This window comes from Phacochoerus africanus, chromosome 15, assembly GCF_016906955.1.
Source record: "Phacochoerus africanus isolate WHEZ1 chromosome 15, ROS_Pafr_v1, whole genome shotgun sequence".
In the NCBI taxonomy this organism is placed as follows: Eukaryota; Metazoa; Chordata; class Mammalia; order Artiodactyla; family Suidae; genus Phacochoerus; species Phacochoerus africanus.
In genome coordinates this window covers 99,600,626-99,623,307 of record NC_062558.1, presented here as the reverse complement: position 1 = coordinate 99,623,307, position 22,682 = coordinate 99,600,626, and the positions used below count along the sequence as shown (strand labels likewise).

General features: G+C 37.7%; 1 protein-coding gene across 2 annotated transcripts in view; it reads right to left on the bottom strand.

Moving 5' to 3' along the window:
• Positions 1-3,826: 3,826 nt before the first annotated feature.
• A1CF (APOBEC1 complementation factor) overlaps positions 3,827-22,682 on the bottom strand; it is a 75,162-nt gene continuing 56,306 nt past the window's right edge. Inside the window, exons 6-12 of one of the 2 annotated variants that reach the window (XM_047761086.1) lie at positions 21,282-21,446; positions 17,795-17,892; positions 13,510-13,783; positions 11,321-11,526; positions 8,474-8,610; positions 7,355-7,506; positions 3,827-4,029 (exon numbers count right to left, since the gene is read on the bottom strand). In XM_047761086.1, the coding sequence (XP_047617042.1) occupies positions 3,878-4,029; positions 7,355-7,506; positions 8,474-8,610; positions 11,321-11,526; positions 13,510-13,783; positions 17,795-17,892; positions 21,282-21,446 (1,184 nt within the window). In that variant the 3' untranslated portion in view covers positions 3,827-3,877. The remainder of the gene's footprint in view (positions 4,030-7,354; positions 7,507-8,473; positions 8,611-11,320; positions 11,527-13,509; positions 13,784-17,794; positions 17,893-21,281; positions 21,447-22,682) is intronic. The other variant, XM_047761087.1, reaches the window with a different exon arrangement.

Sequence of the window (22,682 nt, the reverse complement as noted above, 5' to 3'; positions counted from 1 at the left end):
GAGTGCAAGTAGGGGATACACGATTGTGGCTTCGTGTGAATATTGGGGCCCCTTGCTCAGTTTTACCTGTAAGTTACTTTTGGGAAATCTAGGATTGTGCTGGTGTTGCACAATAACTAATTTTATCAAACTTTGTAGCTTTGAATACAAAGATAGCTTAGGGAAAATCCTAATTTTCTTCATTGACCCTTATTCTGCAAAGGAAACTTTCCCTTTTACCATGGATTCACACTGTGACCCATTTGCCCAAGAAAGAACTGCAGAATAGTCATTTAAAAATAGAGTAAACATTAGCATAAATTAGAAACCATGTTGAGGTAATATTTCTGGAAAGCTAATCTATGGGGTGGGAAGTTTTTAAAAAAAATCTTTTGAGAAAAACTAGAAGTAATTTTCTGCTTAGCTATGATCGATACATAGCTAAAATTTAATTTCCATCCACCATTAAGAATTTAAGGACACATGGTTTGGAAATATGTTCTCATTTGTTAGGTATTTTTTGAAGTAAATGTTTTCTTAACATGAGGTAGCTTTCTAGCAGCATTTTGGGTGCTGTCACCCAACACAGTGTGGTTTGGCATGATACCAGGTCTGGACAGGGGTAGATGGGTGTGGATGGTCATCAAGGAAAGTTATATTTTGTGGCAGTTAAAGATGGTCTTCTAGCTATGTTAACGAAGTGGGAGAGAGATAACGGCAATTTAAGGAGAGGCAGCGTTTTTATAGGCAAGAAAATTGATATCTAATTTCACTGCTATTTCATTTCTTCCTAAGCAACATAGAGCTGATTTTAATTCTCACTAAGCTCTTAATTACCCAAATTTAGAAACCGAATTCTAATCTAATAGAGGTTTCTAAATTATTGGTTTGGGTATTTTGTTAGCATCACTTGGTGGGTTGACTCATTTTAATTTTGTTCTATTAAGCAATAATGTGAGAAATAGAAAAATTGATATTGTTGTACAAGGCATGATAAGTATTAAATAAGTGCTAATTTCTGAAGACGATGGAGTCGTCTTCTATAAGAAATTTTATACTCCTTGAAAAATAGAAACATCATGCAAAAAAAATCTTTGGTTCTATACTTGCTTTAAAAAAAAAATCCCAATTTTTTAAAGTTTCAAACTCATCATAGTAGAATTTGCTCTACATCACTTAATTTTGGCAAAGGAAATGCAGACATATGGTATGGCAAACACATTGATACTTTCTATGATTTATATTCTAAATGGGATTCTCTAGATTTTATTAGAATAAAGTAAGATTTCAAATAGAAATAAACCTATATCTTCTCACTCGGATAAAATTAGTCCTTAGGAAGTAAGTGCCATGAATAGCTGTGTTTTTCCTCAAGCAAATAATGAGATGATGATATTCCAGTGGTAATTTTCTTGATATTTTGGTATTATTGCATATTTATGTATTTGCTCTTGACCTTTTAAAAAAGTGATTATGATTTAATCTGGAATAATATTTTTTCTCATAAAAACATTCCTGTATTAACTGTTCATTTTGATTAAATTAAAATCTCCCCTGGATTATACCTTCTGTTTTGCATATACTAGATATGCAGAGTGAATTTTTCTGTTTATTTTCAAAGATTTTAAAGAACATTAAAACTTTTGTTCTTGGGATTTGGAAGGCTTCTTTGGACAGAGTAGAAATTTGCCTGCCCTTACTGTACTGACTCACCTTGAGTATGAAAGCAGGTCTACAGGGAAGTGTAAATTTAGGACTTAAGAATTTCTTAAGGAGGAATTTTTTACCACTTCACATTTAGAATTTGTTTGGTCCAAGAATTAATTTGAAGCTAATAGGAATTATATTCACATTCATATTTTCCATGAAATGAATATATGTAAAAATGTGATCTGGCTATTTGTTATAACTTAGAGAATTTTTTCTTGCATTTTTCTATTTAATGAAAGTGAAATAAAAAAATATTAAGATAGGACATAAGTACAAAGAATACAGCAGTTCCCAAACTTAGTTGCACATTTGAATCATCTAAGGATCTTTAAAAAAAAAAATTGATGTCAGGCTCTGATCCCAAGACATTCTGATATAATTGTCATGAAGTGTCATCTTGGCATTGGTGGTTTGAAAAGCTCTCCGGGTGTTTCTAATGTGCAATCAAGTCTGAGAAACACTGTCCTAGGAAATATGAAAAGCAAAACAGAAAGCACAAGGCCTTTCAGAGTTTCAGTCGTAGCCTTGAGGCTTTGATATCCTGATTGGAGTTACAGAACTTAAAGGTTACAAGGACTCTTTAACTGTTGTTGGAATTTACCTGATTTTGATTGGAATTTGGCCTGTTTTTAGATCAAAATTCCATTCAAGAGTTAACTAATTTTTTTAATGCTTCGGTGTTTATGATTTCCCTTCCATATGCAGAATTTTACAAAAGCCAAGGGTTTTTTTAAAAAGGAAATCTGGTACTATATTTCTTAAGCTACTAATGAGACTGGAGTGGTAAAAGATATTTGGGATTTAGACTGATTATTTCTGTTTTGAACAAAAAGCCATCATTTATAAGTACGAAAAGAAAGTGGTGCCTTCCACCCCTCCCCATCTCAGTTTTTGCAGCAACCTCACCTCAGATCCTCTAGAGAAGAGACCCAAAGCTGTAGGGGATTTTGACAAGTGACACTCTTGCTGAGTGTCTGAAGAATCTCCTCAAATAATCAGTGTGGACATGAGATTCTCCTGTGATAACTTCACGACCAAAGGACTCTGATATGGTAAAACTATCTTATACTTATTGAAAGTAAAAGGAAGAGAAGGCAGTGGATTTCCTGGCAGATTTAGTATAAGTGGGTTAGACAGTCCCAGGCTGAACCCAAGTTAATATAATTGTCTCTGAATGCTGGACGGTGGGCTGGGTGCTGCAAAAACAGCAACTAAGTGAGAATAAATCTTCACTTCTCCCTTTGTTTGAAATGACTTTTCAGCCAGTTTGCTGAATAGGAGAAAGTATCATAAATCATGTTCTGTAGATTTAATTTCTTACCATCTTAGAGATGAGTAAAATGAGATTGAGGTGAAAATAAATCAATAAGGACAAGAAAAATGTTTAAAATAAGAAAAAGTCATTTCAAATTGGCATGATTATTATGTTGCGGGGATGCTTGGGGAGGGTAGGAGTTCTACGGGAAAAGAGGTGTGGGCTAATGAGTTTAATAAACAACGGGCTTGGGTTTCTTATAACTATAGGTGTAACATGTCACATCAATTTCCAGTTCCTCGGCGGGGGGGTGGGGGAGTGGGCTGCAGGGAATGAGAAGATGCTGACCTATGACAAATTGACTGGTCAGAATCTCAGACCGAAATGATGCTGACTCCATTGTAACCTGGACGGTCCCTCACGAGCTCCAGCCTGTGAACATGCCCCATGCAGTGGGCAAAGGGAAATGTGTTTGGAGAAGCATCTTCTACCATCCCTTTGCCTTTCGTAATTTTTGAGTATTACAAAAGCAGCTGTGAGTCGGGGGTTAAGTTTCTGGAATGACTTGGCTTCCTTGATTGCTACTGGCTGCCCAGGTCTGCTGAGCCCCTGAATGCTTGCTGGCTAAAAGATCCCTCTCCCCTCTGTCAGGGTTTGTAAACATACTCCCAAGACACTCAGGAACCTTGGAAGAACAGCGTTTGGGGGCAATTGCTCTTTAGCTTTCTGCTAGACAAATGGCTTACCATTTGATTTCATTAGGAATAAGATTCTTATGTCATGATTCTACAATTAGTATATGCTGCACAGTCTCAGGCAAAGCATCACTTTGGGAAGAGCATTACTTGTGATCAGTAGGGGACTGAGTTGGAGGTTAATTTCTTCTCGATTTAGTTTTGTGTGTTTTATTCTTAAATTACAAGGAAGATTTCTTCAGAAGGTTCCATATCCATCCCCTCGGGTGGTCACTGCAAAAGTGGGGTAGACCTCATATGTCGTATATGCTGCTAAGTCTTGTCCCAGGGTCACTGCTTGCTTCAGCTGGGCTGCGGACACAGATGCAGTTGGATTAGGGACAGCGTAACCTGGAGGAGGAAGCAGAAAAAAAAATTCATGAAAGGGATTCAGATTTGTTTCTTTTTGGCTTATTATCTTCTTTGAGAAATATGAAAATTTAGCATCTTGCTTAACACCAAAAGTTAATATGTGCATTTAAAAAGGCGCCCCCAGGGGATATCATATCTGGACTCATTGATTAGGAAATGGTGTTCCTTAAAGTGGGGTCAACCACTCATGTCAGAATTATTTCACTCTTAGAAAACTGGAAACATTGTTTAAATTCCAGGAAACCGAAATTTAACAGGATGATGAGTTGACTGGAGCCAAACATTTAGAATTTTTTCAGAGGGTCTCAGAACTTATAAAGGAAGGGAGGTAATTGATGAGCCGGCAAGGCCTGGGGGATGGGCTCTGTGGGTCTGGTCCTGCTGCACCTCCACTGCCACAGAAACAGAATGTTAAAAGCTATTACCTTTACTCAAGGAGGACTGTAGAGACTGGATAGACCAGTAGAGAGAAATATTTAAAGTAGTTTTAGCATGTTTCTATAGAGCACTATAAAAGCAAATGCCTATTGTGGATTATTATTATTTTTTTTCTTTTTAGAGCCACAGGTGCACCAGATGGAAGCTCCCAGGCTAGGGGTTGAATTGGAGCTGCAGATGCCGGCCTATGCCACAGCCATAACAATGGGTGATCTGAGCTGCATCTGCAATCTACACAGCTCACAGCAACGCCGGATCCCTGACCCACTGAGCAAGGCCAGGGATCTAACCCATGTCCTCAGGGGTGCTAGTTGGATTCATTTCTGCTGCGCCATAATGGGAATTCCTGTGGACATATTTTGACTGAGCCAAATAGGGCAAAAATGACCTCACGCCACCATCAAGCTGTCTTAGGTGTATCTGGAGGCCTTGATGCTGGTCCTCGCTGTCAGAGAACTAAGGGATTTGAGTGATAAGGAAATCACCCTGGGCAGTCACATTAGTGTTATGTCTAGTTATGTCTAGTGATTAATATTCACTTTTGAAGAAAAGAGTATAATAGCTATGATCGAAAAACAATATTTTCCTGTTAATGTTTTAGACCCAAACCCGGTTATTTCTAAGATGATCCCCAAATTGTGAAAGATAACAAGAAAATGGGGAATGTATACTTAAGCAATGGGGACTTGAAAAGCCCATTTGGTTGATAGGCTATGCAAGTCTGCCCAGCCCCAGACACATTGATTTTGTTTCTGGTGGCTTCTCAGGAAATGGTGGCGGGAAGCTGGCTGGACTAGTTTTTAAGAAATTGAATCTACTCCTTGGCTCGTGCAGTTTGGGCAGTAGTGCTGACTAATGTGCCAGTGAAGTTTGGTGTGTTTTCCAAGGATATGAGAAATGTGTTAACAATTACTTTCATAATTTTGGAAATAGTATTTCTAAAGTTAAATGAGTAAGTAAAATACATGTGTGTGCATGCTTGCATGTAGCATAGATCTTATCTTTAGGGATTCTGAATTTTTTTTCAATTTGGCTAATATCTTAAGCTCAAGAGCATTTTTGTTTCAAATAGATTTTTCCCTTGGAGCCTATTATTGTGTTTGACTCCATAGAAAGTTATAAAAGATGCTTTCAAATTCTTAGGCATTCCCAAGACAGCCTTCATGTGCTAAATAATTTTTTATTTCTTGTAGGAGCAAATAAAAGTGAGGATAAGATAAAACATTTTTGGGTAAAAGCAAATCCTTTCCAATGTGAAAGCAAACTTTAAAATTCTCCTGCCAGTGGGTCATTTATTTTTATAATACATTAATTAGGTGTCTTTGGGGTACAGCTTTCTGTTAGGCAGGCACTCAACTTTCTCTAAGAACTGAGAAGCCTGTCACAAATCCCCAGAAAGAGGATGTGTCAACACCCAGTTGTATGGAAAGCAAGCACTGAGATGATGGCCCCAGCACAGTCCAGGAAGGACCTTGGCCTTCACTGGGCAGCTGTTGCCCTAGTAATCTTGAAGGGGGGGCATCATACATCTTTTCCACATTCTACAGGACAAAGCTGGAATTGAGGTCACATTTACATTCATGTGTGAAGCATGACTAGTTTCAAGTTCACTTGCCAACATGGAAGACATATTCCCAAGTTTTAAGAAATAAGAGAAAATGAGAACATGCCCAGGTGTTATGGATGTGAGGAATAAAGCAGTTCTCATGCCTAAACATGACCGATATATGAATTAATAAGCTGATAGCAATGTCCTAATTTTAGGTCTAGTCAGAACTCTCCGATTTGGGCTTATTGAAGGTATGCCAACATGATGACAAGTCAGAATGACAGATTTCTTTGAAAGACATAGACTTGTATTACTAAAAAAGAATGGAGTTACTCAAGCTAACTGCGGAGGGAAAGTTTCCAAAATACATTTCTTGTCTGGTCCTCTTTAATCTCTAGAAGATTCATCTTGAATTATTAGCATTTGTTGTGGGTTTATAATAAATAGGGAAAAGTCTTTTAAATGTGATCCTGAAGGCATGTTGATCTACTGATAGGCTTTAGTCTTAAGTAATCAGCATATGCCTCCAACCAAAATTATAGAACAGATAAAATAAGCCTGATTATCCACCTACTGAAAGGGCCTCTCTTCCTCCCCATCTCTCTCTGTCTCTTTCTCTCCCTCTCTCTCTCTCTCTCACACACACACACACACACACACACACACACACACACACACACGCATGCATGTGCGTGCATGTGCACACACAGTTTTTGACTTAAAACTTTCAGAAAGAAAATAGAATAAAAATTTTAAAAAAGTAAAGAAAATAAAAGCAGAATTTGATTAGAACTGAAGGTTAGAGTTTGGGAGGGAGTTCAGGGATTGCTTAAAAGCTGATCGACCTTGGCCAAATGATTACCTCTTTCTAGTACTTGGTTTCTTCATCTGTACAATGGGCATTATGGCAGAACTGCTCTCTTGCCACTGTCATGGGCATTGCTGAGCTAGATGAGGGCCTAGCACATAGTAAGAATTCAAATAAACAGCAGCTGTGAAGAGGCAATTCTAAACCTTCTTACCAAAAATAAACACCAAAACAAACCAGAGCTTGATTCATTCAGCAATCATACAGCTGCTTAACAGCTGAGCAGAGACTAGACCCCACCTCTGCTGCCAGCTCAATTCTCTTGCCTCCTGCTTTAATGTTTAATGGCTCACTCATCAGGCAAATTCTTTTTGGCCACGACACAGAACAGTGTAAATCAGATTTATTGAAGGTGGAGTTCACGAACAACTCTGTGAGTCCACTGTCCCAAGGAGGGTTTTACCAAGCACACTGTACATGGTGCCTTTTATGGCACTATTTTTTCATACCTGGAAACGCGGCAGCAGAAGCTGCAGCAGCAGCTGCGGTTGAGGAGTCCGCCCCGTCTGTGGGGACGCCCAGGGTCTGAAGGGTGTACTCGGCTGCATAGGTCTTTGCTTCATCCACGTAGGCACTTAGCTTCGGGGGTGTGAAAGGGTGGCTGGAAAGCAGAGTCAGGCAAGGGGGTTCATTTTAAACTTGTGCTGTGGAGTCAGATGAAAACCTAAAGGCGCTGTTCGCTTTTTAAGGTGATCAGATAATGGGAATTTTGTGTAGGTACTTCTCATTCTCTTTGTTTTGAAAGCTTCTAAATGTATATATCATGTCGGAATGTTTGTGAAGTGACCTGGAACATGGTCGCTGATGACATTCCTGGAACATACTTGTTAAGTCATTACCAGTCTTTTCTAAGGTACATATGAGACACGATGGTTCCTTATACATGTAGAAATGCAGGCTCAAGATAAAATTCAGAAGGCAATAACCACTAACAAAAAGGTTATAGCTTTGTGTCAAAATTTAAATGGCAGGGCATGGTGCTATTATGTATAAAGAGGCAATTTTGTAGGGTTCAACCAAAATAATATGTAGATAAGAGGGTGGGCTGTAGTTTTCATTTCTATTACATTTAACATTTGGCTGACTAGAGTACAGTTTTTATTGTCTATATGACATTATTAAGGGCTTTGATTTTTTTTTTTTTTTAGGGCTGCACCCACAGCATATAGAAGTTCCCAGACTAGGGGTCGAATAGGAGCTGCAGCTGCTGGCCTAAACCACAACCACAATAATGCCAGATCTTAGCCACCACAGCTCAGGCAATGCTGGATCCTTAACCCACTGAGTGATGCCAGGGATTGAACCTGAAACCTCATGGATACTAGTCAGGTTGGTTACTGATGAGCCACAATGGAACTCCTTCCTTAGGGGCTAGGGGCTTTGAGATGCTAGTCTCATAGCTGTCACATATATCCCAAATACACATCTCAATATTCACATTTAATGAAAAATTAGTAGGTAGTAGACGTGAACATTTATCATATTTAGATAGTGATAAAGTACACTTAATTTATGAGAAAATCTTATTCTAAAATCTAAATGATTAGGAATTTGGACAAGTTACGCACATGGTAGGATTCTGGCTGGCCAGAGCAGGAATAGTTATTTTGTATAAGAAGAGTTGTCTTTGATCTTGGCCAATGGCAGAGTGCAGCTGATATACAGGTTGTCCCCAGTTATTTTTCTGACAAATTTCTTCTAATATCTACAAAATTAAAAAAAAGTGATTTCCTTTTCAAAGGTCACATTTGCATTATTTCTCCAGTTTTCAGGTTTTTAAACTTGAATCTTCAGAGTTTAAGCTAATATGAGATATAAAATGCCACATGCTTTAATGACTCATAAAATTTAAGATGAACTCAATTTGAACTCCATTTAAAAATGTTATTCTATTTATTCATAAAAATAATTTTCACACCATTTATTCTAATATGCTTTTCGTTCAGTCCATTAGCTCTAACTTTTTAACCAATAGTTTAATTTTATGACTTTTTTGCTATATTTATTCCATTTGAAAAAAATGATATTCCAGCACTGTGTAGCTGGATTTATTCATTGTTACCCTGAATCTTTCTATTTATAATGGTTTAGAGAAAATAACCTAAGAACTTAGTCTTATGTCATTTGTCATAGGATTTTAACCTCACATTTTCATACAAATGGAGTTAAAATAGTTTAATGGGTATTTATTGATGAACATTAATAGATGGGTGTTGACAATTGTAATGTCTTTGGCAAAACACCATTTCCTGCTGTTTTAACAATGATCTGATTTTTAGAATCTTCCTGCATGTATCTTTTTCTTTTGTCATTACTCCAAACTGAATCTTGCCTAAAGGCACATATTTTCTTTATCCCGAAGCCATTTTTGGTGGTCCACAAGCCCTCATGCTCCCACTAGGCAGCAGACTTAGTAAACTGTGCAAAATAGGATGTAAGTCTGAGAAAAAAAAAAACAAAACCCAAAACAAAACAAAACAAAAAAATAAATTTGGGGGCAGAACAAAGCCCCGGGATGAGTCCATGGAGCTTCTTATCTCATTCGCTCTAATGCTCATCCAACTGCAATAGCATGACATTTTCCAGTTCATTAAATTTATGGATTGTGCCTGTGTTCTCTATTAACTTTTGCTTTTTAACACTCTTAGTTTTGTAGCATTTCTTGTCATCTACAGTGTGTTCTCTAAAGTTCCTGGAAAATAGTGAATTATGTTAGAAGTCCTGCCTGCTCATTTATGCCTATTGTGCAAGCACATGTAAAGGATTCCATCTCCAACTACTGGCTCCACAGGGAGGCACTTGTACCTCTCCTCTTATTGTTGGAAGTTTCTACTTTTCCCCTGGAGTTGTTGAGGCTCCTTTTAAACTGAATAGGGTAGCCTGGTCTTTAATTTCTAAGCCATGGTTGCAGAAATTCAGAGACATACAAATTAAAAATCTTTCATTAGTTGACAGATATTACTCACATGTGACTATAAAGTGTGCCCAATTTCTAGCCTGGGTTTCATATAAGCAGAGAATATAACTCATGCTATAGCAGCCTTAGAATGCTGACACAGAATTTATGACAATGATTCCTTTTTATTTTCTTAAACTATTTCTGGGCATCCTAATTCTTCAATTAGGTTTCTAATTTTAGATTTTAACACAAGATGATAAAGATGTGTTTTCTGAGCAAAGCTCCATCATGGCATGTACTAGATTTTATTGTAGTTGTTAATGTGTCAGGATCCTCTCATTGGATTGCCGTATGATTTTTGGCGACAAGGATTGTGTTATATTCCCTTTTCCATCCCAGCACCTTGTGCAGTACTTGGCACATAATGGATGTCCCTACAATGGTTTTTGAACAGAACAATGGTTACTGTTTACCACTCTGATAGGCATCCTTTAAAAAAAATTTGCCAGGATAGGATTAGCAGAAACCATAGATGAACTAATTTATGTATATAAGAAAGCCATTAATCCTACCCAAAACAAAGAAACCAAAAAACGCACTCAAGCTGAGCTTTTAGAAAATCGAGTTTTCTACTTGATTGTAACCAGAAGGCTACTTCCATAAATTTGGGGCTTGCGTCTTTTGGGTGGGAGCAGGGATGTTTCCTTTAGGATATACAAACCATAACTCTGAACAACTGGATATTGATTATTGAGTTAAAAGGTCTCTGCAGAGTTCAGTATGTACTGCACATCCATAGGGCGTAGCCTAAGGGTTAACACAGATCCTGTTTTATTTTCAACTCCATAATTCAGTTCACACTGGAACAACTTTTATAACTTAATTTTCCAGTAATAAAAATCATAGCCTTATTCAGAAACATGGAAGCTTCAGAACTGTGAAATGAAAGCAAAAAAAATTTACTGTAATGCCATTGCTCCAAAATAATCATTATATAAGGCTTGATTTGTTATGACTGATGGCATCTCATTGTTAATATGAGTAATGATACCCCTCTGGTAGCATGGTGTTTTCTCTTAGCCTCAGTGTTTCTAAGAAAAGACATTCTAAGTGATCTATTCAAGCCCTGTCATGAGTGCTCTTCATTTGCCAACCAACCTGGCTCACCTACAACTGGCATTTATTCTGTATTTGGGTCTCTGCTTCATTTTATTCTCATTTAAGGTATTGGTTAATAATTCCTAATAGTACTCAGGATCTTTGCATTTCAGCAGAAGATTAAAGTGTCAAACTTCTTAATAATAATAAAATAAAGAGTCTATAATGGAACAGTGGCACTCAACACCCACAATGCCCACTGTTTTCTCACAGTACATTATATTGATTAGCTACTTTATTTAATATAACAAAATAAGACAACAGCCCAAGTAGAGATCAAGTCAAATCCTTGGATGAAAGGTGAACGATGATCTTTGGCCCAACTTTAACATGCTATCTCTGGAATAATATTACCCACCTGGGGGGCAAGTTTAATTCCTTGGGGTTTTAAAGTGACAGGATTCATTGGGGTGAGCTCCATCCCAGGTAAAAGATCATAGAGTTTGTCTTCTCTCTTGTCTCCTTTGACCTGGTATCCACGGCCCAGGCCTGTGTAAGCCAAGTAGCCGCGGCCGCCCAGTCCTCTCACTCCCGCAGCCCCTACAGGTACATTCATGTAAATTTCTAGGAATGTAAGAAGGCATTAAACTGAATCAAACCACCAGAAAATCACCCTGAATCTTACTGTAATGGAAAAGTTAGCCCAAGTCACATTGATTATTGCCCTGAAGATGGGTAGAAAACTGTAGGATTCTAACGTAATGAAACTCAACGTAAGATAGAGTTCACCATAGTGTCTTTTTTTCCCCCCAACTATCTATGGAGAAAGCAATACTATCAAATTATGGGTAAGTACATGTGCAACTTTAAAACTTTGGTACAGAGAAAAATTTTGCAATTTTCTCTCTTTCATTAACCATTTGTTGATATGTTTCTACGGATTAATAAATGTTGGGAAGGTATTATTAAAACATCCCAGCATAATATGACCACACATATTTTAAAAAAGTCTTGCCTTTTTGTCATTTATCAGTAAAGCAGAAATGAACTCTAGCTTCCCTAGTATTCCATTCCTAACAGTATGTTGGAAAACCAACATTTAGAAAACGTGTTTTTAAGTTCACCATTTTCCCTTTTATATTCTATCAATGCAAGGCTTAAATTTCCATTGAGTTTCATTAATAGATTCCTTTTGATTTTTCGTTTTGCCACATTGCTACCTTGATTTCTTATTGGTGGCACAAAGAGATAAAAAATTAAATTGATTACCCTTCATCCATGAATATCATTCATTGATTCCTTTCTTGTTATAAGACAGGTATTTTTTTCCCTTGGAGTGAAGTTTGTATTTTTCCTACATTACAACTGGTTGGCAACTTAACGCAGGGGTTATTTAGTGATGTTATTTTAGATTATGAATGCACAATGTTTTAATGACATAATTCGTCATCAAATCTATAGACAGATTATCCTGAAGGAAATCCTGAAGATTTCTTTTCCATTACAATTTTGGGGTAGAATGATTGTATTATGAGTATGGAATTTTAAGGCTGTTGAAGACTAGGGCTCCTAGGATGGTCAATTCAGTTCTCCTGAAAAATAGTAAAACATAGTAAGACAATTGTTTCCACAGTAATCTGGACATGCCCCTTTGCTTCTAGCCAAACCCAAGACTAGATTTAAATACACAGTATGTTATTGAATTGCCAAGATTGGTGTCATACTTGAAAGATAGAACTGAGATTCAATTGGCATTGGGGAAATCCTCGCATAACCACTCTGAAGGATCCTCTTAGGCAGAGACAAACTAGTTTCTTGAAAATAAAATAAAAAAAAAATGCCTTCCTTATCTTTTATAGTTTTTGAACTAACTGAACTCAGAAAACTGCTTGAGTAGGTGGAATTCCTATAGGATTCAGTAGGAAAGATTTATTGTTTGGCAGTAAGATTGAGGGTTTTTTTGTTTGTTTGTTTGGGGGTTTTTATTCTTTTTTTTTTTTTTCCTATTTGGACTTTACTGTTTAGTTCCCTGTATCCTGGAGGAACAAGTATATTTCATTAATAATGTGGCTTTTTAGAAGGCATAGGACGAATTTCTTGGGGGAGGTCATCTGAGAGCATCTCACATATCTGTTAGCATATGCTTATGATAATTTGTGATTTATATATGGATGTGATGGCACTGTATCACCATTGAATACACATGTATCTTGACATGTTTTTGCTGTATGAGGTAATCACTTTCCACTGAACTTTACTGCTCTCAGTTGGAAGTCTTGTAATGAGTCACATATGACTGAAATATGGGAAGATAATGATAAGGGAGAAATTAACAACTATGGACCTGAGTTTTACTTTGTGCAAATTTTATAGGCCCATGCAAAGATCAAATGCGTGCTTTAGACTCACTCACGCTATGCTCTGGATAATTTTTTTCAATAACCAGTTGTAATGTGAAAAACATTCCTATGGAAGGAAAACTATTGATAAAAATATTCAATTTTCAATAAACAATTTTCCAGTTCTTTCCCCCCCCCGGACCCATCCAGTTTGTCTAAAGCTATTACAACACAAATCATTTCTAAGGCAAGAGCTGATTAGTGTTACCTCTAACAGAAGGGGCTCGGATGATGGCCCTGTTGCCAAGATGTCCTTTGGTGGTTGGGAAATGAAGGCTGGGGATTGCTGTGTAGGCTTGGGGGGCATAGAAGACAGGAGCTCCAAGGTAGGCTGTGGTGGGATCATAAACATGGCCCAAAGAGTAGGTGTACTCTCCTTGCAACATGGTGCCTCTTCCACCTGTCCCTCGGGTGTACCTAACATAACTGTCCTTGTCCACTGGTTTGGCTAAGGTCACCTCGATGGGGGAACCATCTAGCACCTGTTGTAAAGAGCAAGGAAAAGGCAATGTGAGATGATATGAAGACAACCAACTGTGCCTGATCCCTAGTAACATGTCTTCTTCGCAGTGTGAGTCTATTTGTTGCTATGTTTTTTGACTGTTCACTTACATATATCTTACCTTTTCATAGGTTCTTGTTTTGGGTGCCAGTTGAATTTCCCTGAGTGGTGGGAAATTGCATACAACCTGTCAGCAGGTTTGGCAGTGAAAAATTAACCACTATCCATTGACTTATTAATTGCAAATTTATTAAGTGAATGCAGTCACTGAGACAGAATTATGCAATATTTTTATGTGATAGGTCTTTTTTAAATTACATATTTATATAACTTTGTAACTGAGAAATTTCAGGTTAATTATGGGTGGAATATAATCTCCAGTACCTTGCACAGTGCAATGAAAATGAAAGAAAACCAACAAAGAGATCCTGTCGATTTTTAATACCTGGGCATGGGCAGCCAAGCCAGGCCTTTCCAGCTGCCATCCAGCTAAGTATCCTTCTCCACAGAGCAGCTACACGATAGGTAAGTTTTTACTGGAAGAGAAGAGGGGCTTGAAAGTGGGGGCCCTACTAAAGGACGTGAGGGTGCTACATTGTCCCCATTGGTACTTCCTTATGAATCAGCCTTTTGACCTGCTAAACAGTTGGGAACAAACAAACAGGGATGAGAGTACTGAATTTTCTCAAGTCAGGCCCTACTTAAAACTTGTGCTCAAGAACTGACATAAGTTTTTGACATTTTGCAGCCAGATTCAGATATTGAAGATAATGCTTGTGTGTAGATGGACACATGTCACTTGCTTTTGTGTGTTGCTTGTATACATAACAGACAAAGATAAAGATGGCTCTCAACAAATACTTGATAGATTGATGTGTTTCTGATCAAAGGGGCAGGATGTATTGAGGAAGCATTTGTGGCTTCTTTCAAACAAGAATATTCTTTTTTATAAAGAAAAGAAATGGTGTGAAGTGTCTCTGCAAAAATTCCCTTTCACAGCAGTTTATGAGTTCATGAGTGATTCAGTGGTCCCTGGATTCAGTGGCCCATGTTTGTGCTTTATGATCACCCTGATCATTTTAATCAGCCTCTTATTCTAGTTGCATTTATCTACCTACTTTTTAGTAGCAGAAGTCAGTATCAAATATGTTAGACGGAACACACTGAGAGAGAGAGAATTGAGCTGATAATCCAACTATCTCAGATTGATGTTAATGTAATTAGAAGAAGCAGACTTGGAGTATTAAAGGAATGAGGTGCCCTTGGATGTAATTCTTTGTCTTTGGTCCTGTCTTGAGGAAAATGAGATCACCAAATAGGCCTCTGCTTATAGGCACTTCCCTATCAAGAGATGTTTTTAATGGGATGATTTTTTACTGCAAAATCAGATTTCTTATTATAACAGATTTTGTCCTGCATTCCTCTGGCCCTCTCACAGTGTTTTAAACCCAGTACTGTATTTTACTTATTTGCTTTAGGCGTTTCAAGATATAGGACAGTATCTTATTAATCTTTGTCACTCCAAGTTCGGCAAAATTTCTTGCACATTGTAGACATTTACAAATATTTATAGAATAAATGAATAATCACATGCAAAGCTCATTCATTAGCCTTCTCTCCAAATAGGCTTCTTTTCCTGACTTCCCTAATAGCATTATCCTTGGCTCCTATATTGAAAATTGATAATGACTTATCCTTCTATCTCTTTGCTATCTCCAATAAATTCCTAGGTCCTTTGGATTCACCCCTCATAGTCCTGTGTAGAGCTCTTTCTCCTACATTCCATCCCCACCTTCATTCAAGCTCTTATTTCTTCTCATTTGGGTGACGACAGTAGTTTAACTAGTTCCAATTATGTCTCTCTACCTACTCTATGAAACTTAAATTTTTAATAGGTTAATTCCTCTAAATTGTTAATGTGATCATTACTCCACTGCACAAAAAACTTCAAAGCCTCACCTTGTCTAATACATCAAATATAAATATCTATCTCATAATCTATCATAAACATCTACCTCTCTTTTGAGTATATATGCTCAAAAACCTTTATAGTTCCTAGGCAAACTTATTTTGATTTCCTCATGGCATATTATAGTTAAATATAATTATAATATTTAGTATATGTATTTAATTGTATAGTGTAAATATTTAGTATATATATTTAATAATAATATTGGATACATATTTAACTACATAATGTATGTGTACATTGCTATAAAAATATCTAGTTATAAATATATCATCTGTGAAAATTTGGAACAGTTGGTATACTTTTCCATTATAGTTTTGCCAGTGTAATTATTTAGCATTCACTTTATGAGTGTCCCTTCTTGTCAAGCATCATGTATCCTCAGGCAGGTTTTCAAATTGAGAAACTAAACTTCAAACTCTTTTCAAAGTAATCACATTTTTAATGATACCAAACGTAATCATCCATGAAGAAGAGATGTTTTGCTTCATAGACATGTATTTAAATATGCATTCATTTTTGCCTTGCAGTTTTCTGTTTGTGTTTCAGAGTTAGCACTTTGGTTTCCCCCCAGGGCTCAAATACTTCTGCAGGCCAGGAGTAGCTCATAGGGCTAAAGGACCTGTGCTAGGACCTGTGCTTAGGAGACCCCTATTTGCCCTCCAGATCCACTCCCCACTGGTTCCAGCCTCCCTGCTCCAGGAGGTAGTTCTGCATGGAGTCCCCTGCAGGGCTCCTGGGCCTTCCAGATCGGGGCTGGATTTGGATTTGGCCGCTGGGAAGGCCTGGCAGGAGGTTGAGGGGAGAGATGACAGTGAGTTAGGGCTGTTTCTTCTCTTGGCTCCTCCTCTGCAGGTTGCCTTGGCCTGGATGTGTCCACTGGCCAAAGGTCACTACTTTCTCAAAGAGACCTGCTGTTTACAATCCTCCCTCCTTTAGATTTCCTGTGGCTTCTCCAGTCCCTGCCCCCTTGGCTACAGGAGTATGTGAGTCCCAGGTTCCTGCACTGTTTCTTTTAATTTCCCTACCTGACACGCACACCTTCGTAGTGAGTCCTTTTGCCGTCTGCTCCTATTAGGACTGACTGATGCAAGGACCAGGTGGGTGAAACAGCCCTATGTGTGTTAGGTTTGTACCAAAGCAATCTCCTTTCACAGTTCAACAATCATATCTTGCGCTTGCCAAATTCCGTGCCTGTTTTTTCCATATTTTCTCTTTTGGAATTCTGCCCAGTTTTCGTAGCTTCTCTTAAAAATTGTCTTCTTATATCCATGAAGATTTTCTGATTCCTAATGACCCACTCCTCTTTCCTTAGAACATTCTCACCACTTCTTTTTTTTTTTTTTTAACAAAACTTAACTGACTGGACTTTACAATGGTGTTTGCCTACTTGTCTTAATCCTCCTGCTGACTTTTAGCCCTTGGATAAACATCCTCAGTTTGATCCTTTTTGTATCCCAAACATTATCTAGCATGATAAGTGGTCTACAAAAGCCTTTTAATATTTATTGGATTAATAAGTAAATATTGCATTGGTCCCTACGTATAAATCAGAAATAAGGCTGTAGAAGCGAGTTTCCCCTCAGACTTTATTCATGGCAAGGTGAAGAGATTCCATGTCTTCCAGGGTTGGAAGATCAGAGGACAGAATGATAACCTTGACATCTTTTCTCATCATCAGCCTCTGAAATAACGCACTACGAAGGTGATAATATCTTTGAAATAATGAGAGAAAATTGGAATTAGGAAAACCACATTGGAATAATCCATTCCAATTCCTTCTTTCTAAAAGGAACTGACTTGTCCACATCAGTCAAAATGAGAGATAGCATTGGACATATGAACCATATCTCCATTGTCGTACCTTTCATCACTCCTCTTTTGTTCATCTTGGATGGACGGAGGCAGTCAGAGATGGGAAAAGCCTGAGTGAGATGGACTTGCAGGACTGCTCCCTTGAGTAAAACTTCCACACCAAACTTTGGTGGAATCTGTACCCATTTTTCCTTTGTCCTACATTACCTTCCCATTTAAAGCTTTCATCGCCTCCACTGCATCTTCTCGGTTAGTGAAGTGCACGAAAGCATAGTCTCGGATTTTCTTCACCCTCTCCACAGCACCTGGGAGTAGAGTGAGAGTAGCCCCATGAGCAAACCTGAGTTAGTGCTGAACATGATTTGTTTCATCATTTAGCTTCGAAGAATATTTGATCTTTTTTTTTTTGAGACTCAATATTTAAGTAAAGAGTTCATTGAACATATCTCCTGTGTCCAGGTTTAAAATAATGCACAATTCAACAGAAGAGTTTGCTTATAATTTTTTTTTACACTAATATTCTTATTATAATTAGTTATGGATTTGTGTTTTCACTTCTAGATTATAAGAGTTTTGAGGGTAGAGGGGTTATCTCATTTTGTATATGACATAATATTAAAGATAGTAACTTATACATGGTAAAACATTTGTTGAGTTGAACTCAATTATTGATATTATTATAGATATATATATATATATATTTAAGCAACTATCTTTTAAAATTTTATGATTTTTTCCCAGAAAAATACTTTGTCTCTTTTGATTTATATAATAAAGTTTTAGAGTTAGGAGAGACTTTAACAATAATATAGCTTAATTTCTAACTTACTTTTATTTATTTTTGACTTAAACATTCAGAATCTAAGTTTCTGACAAAGTAAGATTTATGAGTTCACACAGCCAGGACCTAGATAGAACTCAGATCTCCCACCTACTTACCTCATTCTTTTGATTAGGCTTTAAACTAAGTTTCCGAGAGAACATCAGAGAACCAAGATTGTTCCTTACCATACTGTTCATAATACCTAAAGCTTGGAAACGGTGTAGATATCCACTAATTCTACCTTGAGGAATGCCTTTTATGGAAGCATTCACACATATGTAAAAGGATCGTGCATAAAGACATTACACCAGTCAGTTAAAATAGAAAAAACAACAACAACATAGTATCAATTATTGTGAAGTGATTAAATCTGGTATGTTCATATTAAATAACACAAAGGAGTATTTAAAGAGAATGAACAGCCCTATATATACTTACATGGAAAGATTCAAGACCTTTTTTTTTTTAAATTTAAAAAGTTAGAAAATAATAAATACAATACCATAGCATTTATGATTTTTAAAATCCCAACCGATATACATGTGCACAAAAGTATAAATACACACACACATACACAGAATAGGAAGGATAAAGATCAGACTCTTAGAAGGGGGTACTTCAGGAATGGGGAGAAAGGTTGGGGAGAAGAAAGTGGACTTTCATATTTTAATTTATATTCTCTAGTATTTATAAATATTTGCAGTGTTTGTTTTATTTGTGCAATAAAAAATGACAAATGAACCTAACCTATTTTTTTTTTAAAGGTTGTCTTTTTTTGTTGTTGTTGCTATTTCTTGGGCCGCTCCCACGGCATATGGAGGTTCCCAGGCTAGGGGTTGAATCAGAGCTGTAGCCACCGGCCTACGCCAGAGCCACAGCAACGCGGGATCCGAGCCACGTCTGCAACCTACACCACAGCTCACGGCAACGCCGGATCGTTAACCCACTGAGCAAGGGCAGGGACCGAACCTGCAACCTCATGGTAACCTATTTTTATGTAGAAGGATTGCTGTATATGTTGATGGTAATGTGTAAAAATAGAGTTCTTCCAAGACGGTTTTTTTATTTATTCATTTATTTATTTGTTTAATTTTTTCTATGGCTACACCTGCAGCACATGGAAGTTCCCAGGCTAAGACTTGAATCAGAGCTGAAGCTGCCAGCCTACATTCTATAGCCACAGCAACACCAGATCTGAGCCATGTCTGCAACCCACACCAAAGCTCGTGGAAACTCTGGATCCTTTAAACCTACTGAGCAAGGCCAGGGATTAAACCCGCATCCTCATGGATACTAATTGGCTTCTTAACCCACTGAGACACAGTGGGAGCTCTAAGAGGGCTGAGCTTTATATTTTATATTTTATTGCTAAAATGTCATTGCTTACTCAATTTAAAAACAGAACATTTGCTTGGAGTCAAGGTACGATGGAAACTTGTTTAACATTAACTTGTTAGTTTAGCATTCAAATTATCCTCTTTAGTTATATTCACTTGGATATAACTTGAGAGACCAAGTTTTCCCCTAAGCTTAGTTTCCAGAGACAACTTAGGATAGGACCCTATGCCAGGAAGGATCAGAAGAGAAGTCCTCTCTTTTTCCCCTCTCCCTGTCAAAGTTAAGCTATCTATTTATTCTCTTAGATTCAAGGTCACAAAAGCAATTCGAATTTCTATTCTACCCTATGGTTCAATAGTAACAGCTGTTTTCCTATGGAATGATGGCAGGGCTCTGGTGCAAGGATAATTTAAAAACAATGTAATTCTCTTCTTTCTCCCCTCAGCATCCAACCCTTGACTTCTTGTGACAGTGGTTTTACAGAGCAAAAGTGTCTGGCTAAGCTGAGAAAATAAATGCAGGCATTTGAGACCATGAACCGTGGGACATGTAATTAACTGAACTTCCAACATGGTCTCTTTATTCCTCCAGTGTCAAATAGGGTAATTATTGTGACAACCTCATGGTGTGTCTTGGTAATTAAGACTTAAAAAAGTGGGACAGTGAGGACCTCTACCTTTCCAGTCTTTGCTAACAGTTCATAGAATTAATGTTCTGCAGAACTGGTTTTGGGAAATGCTTGTTTGAACATTGTTTCTTAAAGTGCTTTACTTGTTGCAGTGTTGCAGTTCCTATGTGAGAAAAAAGATATGGGGTAAATCTTATGGCTTAAAAAAATTGATAGTGAAAAGTACTGATAAGATGAGCAGCAACTAATTATTCTCCTCCATCTTCCTTTTCCTTTCTCTTCACCCATATTAGTTTCCTAGAACTGTCACCTCTTTACATATGTACCTAAAATCACAGTCATATTCCATTAGACCAGTGGTTCTCAGCTGGGGCCAATTTGTCCTTCCAGACATGGAAGTGTCTAGAGACATTTTTGGTTATTACATGTTAGCCTGAGATGCCGCTTAACATCCTGGAATGCAGAAGACAGACCCCAACAACCAAGAATTATTTAGCCAAAAATATCAAGAGTACTGAGGTTGAGAAACCTGCATTAGACAGAGTTATGGCTATGCATTCATTAACACAGCAAATATGAGCACCTACTTTGTCCCAGGCACAGAGACAGGGGCTGAGGAGACAGTAGAAACAAAAAGAACTCATGGAATTTATAGCTTAGTGGAGGTAATAGGTATTCATTAAGTAATCCCACAGAAACATGTAAACTTCGAGTATTGATAAATGTTATAGGGCTGTACGTCCCTATTTTCTAATTCAAAGGTAGGAATATAGTTTTAGTAGTCTGTAGGCAATTATGAGAATAAAAAATGAAAACTATCCTATTTAAAGTTATGGGAAGTCATGCCAAGCATCAGTGTTTTTAAAGTACATTTTGAAAAAGTAATCTTGTCTGGGTTGTCCCACCTGGTTTAATATTGTTGAATTCCTTCTCAATCATCTCTTCAGAGGTAGACAGCATGAGGTTTCTTACATACAGTATTTTCACTGAAGACATTGTGTCTTCATCAACTTCCACTTCTGGTTCTGCCCAGTCTACTGCAATAGGATGTCCCCATAACTGAATTCTTCCTGTTGAAAAGGATCACAAGTATGATTAATTATATAGAAATCAGGACAATATCATGTCAGTTTACACTAATGGTCTTTTCAGTTGCATTGACTCTTGAGGATTTGGTTGAACAAGAAGACAAATATTTAAAGAGGTGATTATTGATTTTGAGACATTCCAAATAAGGGAGTCCTATATGACAAGTGGTGTATTATAATGATTGGGTATAAAGGGAACTAGAATGTGGTTTGAAATGGAACAGGAATGAGACAGTGGTGCTCATATTTGGGTCTTAGAACAGTTCTCACAGGGTGAAGGTATTCATGGAAGATGGCAAAAAGGGGAGAGGGGAAAATAATGGATTTAGAGCTCATAAAGTCTGACTTCAGGAAGCATTAGAAAGGTCATTAGAAAGTATATCGGCTGCTATTGGAATCTGTGTAGCCAGGTGCCACCACTGAGCTGTCCAAAAAATGTAGCATGTGAAGAGTGATTAGGGCTCAGGTACACCTCGTTTGTTCTCTGTCCCTTACTCTTGGTCAGAGCTCTGATCAATTCTATTCTCACCTAGTTCTCTCTTTGTCAGAACATGGACAACTCAGGAATCTGGAAAAAAGTTATTATTTTTTTTCCAAATTAAGGCCAAGTGTAGTTCAAGAGTCTATGATGAGAAATTGAACTTATCTTAAAGGGGTAGTTGTTGGAGTTCCTGTTGTGGTGCAGTGGGTTAAGAACCTGACTAGTATCCCTGAGGATGTAGGTTTGATCCCTGGCCTCCCTCAGTGGGTTAAGGATCCGGTGTGGCTATGAACTGTGGTGTAGATAGAAGATGTGGCTCGGATCTGGCGTTGCTGTGGCTGTGGTAGACCTCTGGCCTGGGAGCTTAGATATGCTGCAGGTGTGGCCCTAAAAAGAGAGAAAAAAAGGGTAGTTGTTATCCATGACTGCATATATTTTTGCATTCCTATAATTGAAATTTATTGAGTGTCTTACACTCTGTTCCTTCTCACAGTCACTTGCCCAGCTCTGTTTCACTCTCCACTGCTCTCTTTGGTTTTCTTGTTACTCAACCCCGGTACCCCCTACCCATTGCTGGTCCATGTTGAAGTGATAAGAGGAGGGTGAGGGTCAATTCAGTTTCTAAATTTGATCAGAAATCATGTTTATTTTTTATTGTTTCAGAACAACTTATATCCTGGAAGCAATAGAAAGGTTGAAGAGAAGAAAATCAGAAATTCTCAGTATTGGTGAGGGTT